The following is a 6,578-nucleotide window of genomic DNA, read 5'->3' as shown; positions in this document are numbered from 1 at the left end:
CACTCACGTCACCACACACATGGACACTGTCACACAGACACCCCCACTATCACAGACGCCCACTCACGTCACCACACACAGACCCATGGTCACACACCATCACACACACACAAAATCAAACACACTCCCTCTCCCCCGTGACACATGTCACAACCTCCCAGAAATACCCCGAAGCCCCCCTCCCTGGGAGCTCCCAACCACTCCCGGGGTCCCTGCCCATTCAAGCACATGGCACAGATCCGTCTCCAGTAAACTTCCGCAGACATGCGTGAGCACTACCCGAATGCAGCACACGGCTAATGAAACTCCCTGTAATTTTGGAAATGTTTCTGCGTGTGCCACTTCTAAAACATTTTGGCAGGAAAATTACAGCCTCGAAGCGCAGGAGACAATGGGCCCCATTCGACACGCAGCCAGGACCTCAAACACAGGGTCAGGGAGCTGGGGCAACACGGCCAGGGGAGGGGCTGGGAGCCCACCCTGCCCTGCCAGCGTCCCACCCCGAAGCATGGGAGCCCCGGGGATGTGGCCAGGGCCACCACCCCCAGCAAGGAGCCTTCCCTGCCAGGAGCCCCCACCCAGCACCCAGCCCACGGCAGGTGCCCCCCACTCCCCTTCTCTGATGGGTCCTTTTCTGTCCGTGTGTTTTGGGGTGGCCCCAGCTGGTGCAGGCAGGACCCATGGGGGCTGACATCCTCCCAATGTGCTCCAGGCCCCTCGGGGGCAGCTAACGCCGGCCTTGGCCCGCTGCCCTCTGGCCACACAGTCTGCAGACAGATGGCTCGGCAGCTGGCCACGCCCTGGAAAGGGGGCCCTGCTGTGCCCAGGAAGCCCCTCACCGGCCTGGGGCGGAGATGAGTCTGCCCAAGCCAGGCCAGCTGGGGCAGTAGGGCGCAGAAATGCCAGGGGGGCGACTCCATGCACCCTAAGCTCCAGAACGGCAGACTCACCCACAGTGCTGCCCCAGGCAGGGGCGGGGTGCTGGGAGGGCTCGAGGAGAACTTTCGGCCACGGGCCATCCCCCACTCTTCTGGGATGTTTGGTGACAAGGGCACCTAGCTTTGTCAAGCCCACCGCACTGTCCACTGAACTGGCAAGTCTGCACTGCGGGGCATGGCCAGCCCACCAGGCCGCCACGTCACCTCCAGCCTTGGCTCACACACCCGACCCTGGGTGCCCCTAGGGGCTCACAAGGCAGGGAGCCTCCAATGGCTGAGGGGGATCATGGGGCGGGGGGGGGGACACAGAGCAGCCCTCGGCCAGCAGTTCTGGGGGTCTTTGTGTCCACCCTTCCCAAGGGCACCAGGGCTGGGCCTTGCAGGGTGAGTAAGAGTTTGCTGGAGGCGCATCCAAGGGATACCATGACCAGGGCCGGGCTGGGCACGTCAGGACTCCTTGGGTCCCCCAAAGAGACACGCTGAAGTCTCAACCCTGTACCTGTGAATGCGGCCTTGTTTGGAAATGCGATTTTTCTTTTGTTATCAGTCAGCAAGAAGCATGCTGGAGCGGGGTGGCCCTCATCCCACCTGAGTGGTGTGCGTATAAAGAGGGAACCCAGAGAGACACACGGGGAAGACACATGTACAAGCCAGGAACCCTGGGGCTCCCAGAGGCTAAGAGAGAAGGGAAGGTCTCCCCGAGGGCCTTTGAACACCTGGATTTGGACTTAGAGCCTCCGGAGCCTTGAGACAACATTTGTTTAAAGCTACCTACTTGTCGCGGCAGTCCTGGGAGACTCAGACACCCCATGGGGCACCAGCACCCGCCTCACAGTGCCCTCCAGCCCCAGGTCCCGCCGGTGGAATCCAAGCCCTCCACCCAGCATGAAGCTGCCCACCCGCCAGCAACGGAGGAGACTCGGCCACAGGGTGCCGGGGCTGAGGTCTGGGGAGGCCCCCACACACCCCAGTGTGCTGTCCGTGAAGGAGCCTGGCAGGCGCCCCGGCCCCTGGCGGCACCCCCTACAAGCTCTGCGGGAGCTTCGCCATCCCTGGGGCCTCCCCAGCAGTCCCGGCACCGTGCCCAGAGGCTGGCAGGTCGAACATCGTCTGCAGCTCATTAGAGGGGAAAATCCAGACTGAGATGTGTGATCGACTTGCCCGCACAGCCAGGCCCTTCCTCTGGGACAATGCGGAGCAGGAAGTGGGGCCCCCATGCCCGCCAAGGATAAAGGCCACCAGGCAGCCCCACCCGCTCCCTGCCAGCAGAGTCGGGCCCCGGACCACCACCCGTGACCCCGCCCCATGCTGCATCTCCTCCGGCCAGGGTCCCTGCCCACCTAGGGGTCCAAGCAGAATGATGGGATGGGAGCCGGGGGCCCCCATACCTCTATCCACCACCTGTGCTGGGCCGGCGCTAGCTCTGGGGTCCCCAGGCTTAGGGCTCACCCTGCCTGGCTCCCACGGGGTGCAGATGAGGAAACCGAGGCTCCGAAAGGACAGGGCTTCTCCAGGGTCACGTGGGGCTGCGAAGGAGCTCGGCCCAGCCTCCCTCACTGGAGCCCTCTCTTGCCTCATCCGAAGCCATTGCCCACAGCTCCCACCGACCCCACTCTCCGGGGGGGTCTGAAGCCCCCTGAGCTTAGAGCAGGGAGGGGCGGGACAGCAGGTCTCCTTCCTCTCGTCTGCCCCTGGGGCCTGGACTGCTCTCACTGGAAGAGCTTTGCTGGCAGAGGCTGTGCTGACGCAGTCGGAGAGGCCAGAATGCTGGGGTTCCTGGGGGCTGCACAGCCTGGCTGCCCCCATCAGCACCACTCACCCCATGCCCCAGCATCACGTGCTGGCACAGCCCACCTGCTTCCATACATACGTGCTCAGGGGATCCTGAACTCCTGCTCTCTTCCACGAGGACTGGACTCCCAGGAGACACTCCCGGCCTGACACAGGGGCCCTGACCTGCCCGGTGTGTGTGTGTGTGGATGTGTGCGTGATGCGGGGGTGTGTGTGTGTGGATGTGTGCATGATGCGGGTGTGTGTGTGTGTGGATGTGTGCATGATGCGGGTGTGTGTGTGTGCACGGTGGGTACATGTGCACTGTGTGTGGTGGGCAGTGTGTGTGTGTGCACTGCGTGTGCGTGTGCACTGTGGATGCAGATGCATTGTGTGTGTGTGTTCACTGTGTGTGCATGCGTGGGTGTGTGTGCTGAGCTCATGGACGCTGTGAGTGCAGGTACACCACACATACGTGTGCTCCCAGCTGCCGACGCACACGTACAGACACGCCTGCCAGCTCTCCCTGGTCTCAGCGCGCAGCTCTGCACACAGGTGGTGATGACAACAGACCCGCTTCCTCCAAGGTGGATCGGTGACCCCAACCCAGGTCCACAGATGTGGCCAGTCAACCCGAGGACACACGGTAACAGACATGCAGTGACCCTTTGTGCTGGGGACCTGCATCACTCCACACCCCCCTAGGACCCACCCCAGCTCTGAGTGCAGACCCTCAGCGGCGGCCGCCCTCCCAGACCCCATCAAGGACACCGCTAGGGAAATGGGATAAAACTCGGCTCGGCTTGTAAATAAAAGTCAATTAACCTTCTGGATCAGCCCCTCCCTGTCCCCCGGAGAGGGCAGCTCCCTCCCAGCTCCCAGCCTGCCTTCCCCAGCAGGAGCCCAGCCCTCCCCAGGGGCCACACAGCTCTCAGGAAGCAGCAGGGAGGGGCTTTGGGGGAGTCTGCCCCGGGGGGAAGGGAGGCTTTGAGCTGAACCCTGAGGTAAAGGCAGGCAGGAGGGGTGCCAGGTGAGGGCGGGTGGAAAGGAGGCTACGGACAGGAGGCCCCACATGCCCCCAAGCAAGGGTCTTGAGACCCAGCCCCACAGGGACTCCTTCCCGGGGCCTCAGCCCTGACCAGCTGGCTCCAGTGCCCACCCTCAGACAGGGGAGAAGCCAGGGTGCTGGGGCTCAGGGAAGGGGTGGGCGGCCTAACCCCTGCCCCCACGCCCTGCAGCCCCTAGTCACCAACAGAAAGGAGGGCATCCCTCACCCCCAGCCGTTCAGCCAGCTCCACAAAGCCCAGCACAGACGTCCGCGGGCAAAGCCCCTGATATGACCAGCGGGCTGCCAGCCTGGCAGCCTCCAGCCCAACAGCGCCGTGGGCAGGGCCTGGCCCCTCCTCTGACCCGTGGCTCAGCCCCCAGGCACCAGGCTGGGTGGGAGGGGGCCCTGCCAGGGCTGGCGGCTGAGGCCAGGCAGCAGGGAGCTCTGGTTTAGTTGACTGGGGGTGTGATTGGTAATAAATTTCTCAGCCCAGGAGAGGTCCCTGGGGGGGCCTCTGACTTGTTCTATTCGGGGCTGAAGACACCATCACCACGGGGCTCAGCAGGACGCATTGCCCTCAACTCCAGCTGGGGTTCATGCGATAACTGGGGCTCCCCCAAGGCCCCCCTAAGGTGGGTGCTCAGAGCCAACAGGCAGGCATCCAGGTCACCAAGGAGGTGCGATAAGCACAGGACGGGTCCTGCTGGCAGCCTGCCCCTCCCTCACCAGGCTGTTCAGCCGCTGGTTCTGCCTGGCCCCAGCCCAGTGACCCCCTCAGCTGCCAGCCAAACCATCACCTGCAGCCACAGTCCCGTCATGTGGCCACGGGCTCACTGACTGCCAGCCGCCTGGTGCTACCCACACCAGCGCCGACTGCAGCTGTCCTAGGCCCCCGAAAAAGGTCTTCACCTCCTCACGTGCCCCAGCAGAGCTGTCCCCCTGGCCCTACACCTCGGCTCTGGTCCTGGCGCCCCTTGCAGAAAACAAAGCCTTGGGGTGACCCCATCAGGGCCAGAATCTGGGGCAGAAAGCTCCTGGGGTCACCCCCCACAGGTAGCCCAGGTTGGCTGACCCCTAGTGACCCCCCAGGCTAAGGAGAGAAAAGCCGGGGCTCAGGCAGGAGGTGGGAAGCAGGAGGGTGGGCCCAGGTCTCTGAGCATTCGGGCCTTAATTGGATTGGATCTCATGCAGATGAGCGACCTTGTGCTCAGGCCACGCCCCTTGCCCCAGGTGTGGAGGGGAGTTGGCTCTTGACCTTGAACAGCTTCCTCTACCAAGCCAGTCCCACCCCAGCCAGTGAATCAGGGGTTAACTTGGCCCAGGCAATCAGGGGTTAACCTAAGGAGTCACCCCCAACTCCATCCTCCTTCCCACAGGGCTCGGCCCAGGGCAGGGTCCAGGCCTCGGGAAAATGTGGGGTGCAGGCTCCACGAGGTTTGCATCAACCTGGTCAGCTGTGTCCCTGCCACACCTCAGAGCCCCCCTCAGCACCCCCCTGCTGTCTGTAATTATAGGGATGGGGGTGGGGGACAGCTCTGTCCCAGGTCTCTGGGCCGGAGGACGCCACCCCCAGCTCTGTCCCACTGAGACCCTGGACAGGGGCACCTGGACAGTCACTCCACGGTGTCTGAGGAAAGGAAGCTGCCTCATCAAAAGTTACAGAAACTCCAGCGGCTGGAGGCTGCTGCTGCGAAGCCAGGTGTCCCCTTCCCACCTCCCACCCTACCCCCACCACGGCTCACTGGCCCACAGCCCCAGGCAGTGTCCAGACACCCTGGCTGGGCTCCGCGGGGAGGGCCTCACTTGCCGCCCAGCACGCTGGGGGCCCCCGCACACACCCTCCCTCTCCCTTCCGACAGCGCCCTCGGGCAGCCACAGCCATGGTGTCAGCGGGACCCCCCCCACGTCCCTGTTACCCACCACAGCCCCTTGAGGGCGGAGCCCCTGGGTCTGGGAGGGGCGGGGCGGGGCAAGGAGGAAAGCTGCACAGGGATCCAGGTTTGAACCCCGCCCGCAGGCAAGGCGGAGTGCCTGGGGATGCCCAGTCGGGTGTGCACGTGCGCGACACGTCCCTCCCCCAGGAAGAAAGCAAAGAGGGCGCAAGACAGCGGCCGGTAGGGCAAAGGCCCCATCGGGGGTGCCCCCTCCCCCGCAGCGAAGACCCTCCCCACTGGCCAGATCCATCCCCACCCTCCGCGCCCTGACAGACCAGCAACCCCGAATCCTCCCAGCCCTCCCGACCCCGCGCCCAGTTGGAGCAACGATCCCTGCTCCCCCAGCCTGGCCCCCCGGCCGGAGCAGCAACCCCACGTCCCTACATCTGCGTCCCCGGCCCCCCATCCGGCCAGAGTAGCGAGCCCAGATCCTCCCCGAGTCGCCCTCAGCCTCCGCATCAGCGATCCTGGTTCCCCCCTCACCCGGGTCCCCGGCCCCCCTCCCGAGCAGAGACTCCGGATCCTCCGAGGTCCGCCAAGATCCCCACGACCCCGGGTGCCCCTCCGACCCGCCGGCACTCACCCAGAAGAGCAGGTTAAAGGCGAACATGAGGTACTTCACGCACTGGAGGCAGCCGCGCGCCATGCTGCAGCGCTTCAGCTCTAGGAGAAAGATGAAGGACAGGTCCAGGTAGAAGACCACGTACTTGTTGCCCTTGGGCGACGTGTACCGCGCCTGGGCCGCCTTGGGGCCGGGATTCGCGTGTAGGCCGAAGAAGGAGCCGCCGCCCGCGCCGCGGTCCCCGCCGCCGCCAGCGCGCCCGTACAGGCTGCTGTAGCGCCGGAACGGGCCGCTGCGCGCGAAGCCCGGCTCCTTGCTGGCCGGCG

At 64.8% G+C, this 6,578-nt stretch overlaps 1 protein-coding gene across 1 annotated transcript in view; it reads right to left on the bottom strand.

Annotated features, from left to right (window-relative positions):
* The window catches only part of TSPAN4 (tetraspanin 4), a 26,007-nt gene that overhangs the window by 6,646 nt on the left and 12,783 nt on the right, over positions 1 to 6,578 (bottom strand). Inside the window, exon 2 of the mRNA XM_004389384.2 lies at positions 6,274 to 6,353. Coding sequence (XP_004389441.1) covers positions 6,274 to 6,353 — 80 coding nt within the window. The remainder of the gene's footprint in view (positions 1 to 6,273; positions 6,354 to 6,578) is intronic.

Source organism: Trichechus manatus, unplaced genomic scaffold (genome assembly GCF_000243295.1).
Source record: "Trichechus manatus latirostris isolate Lorelei unplaced genomic scaffold, TriManLat1.0 scaffold00244, whole genome shotgun sequence".
In the NCBI taxonomy this organism is placed as follows: Eukaryota; Metazoa; Chordata; class Mammalia; order Sirenia; family Trichechidae; genus Trichechus; species Trichechus manatus.
Note: the sequence above shows the minus strand (reverse complement) of the source record. Positions and strands in the feature narration are given on the sequence as shown.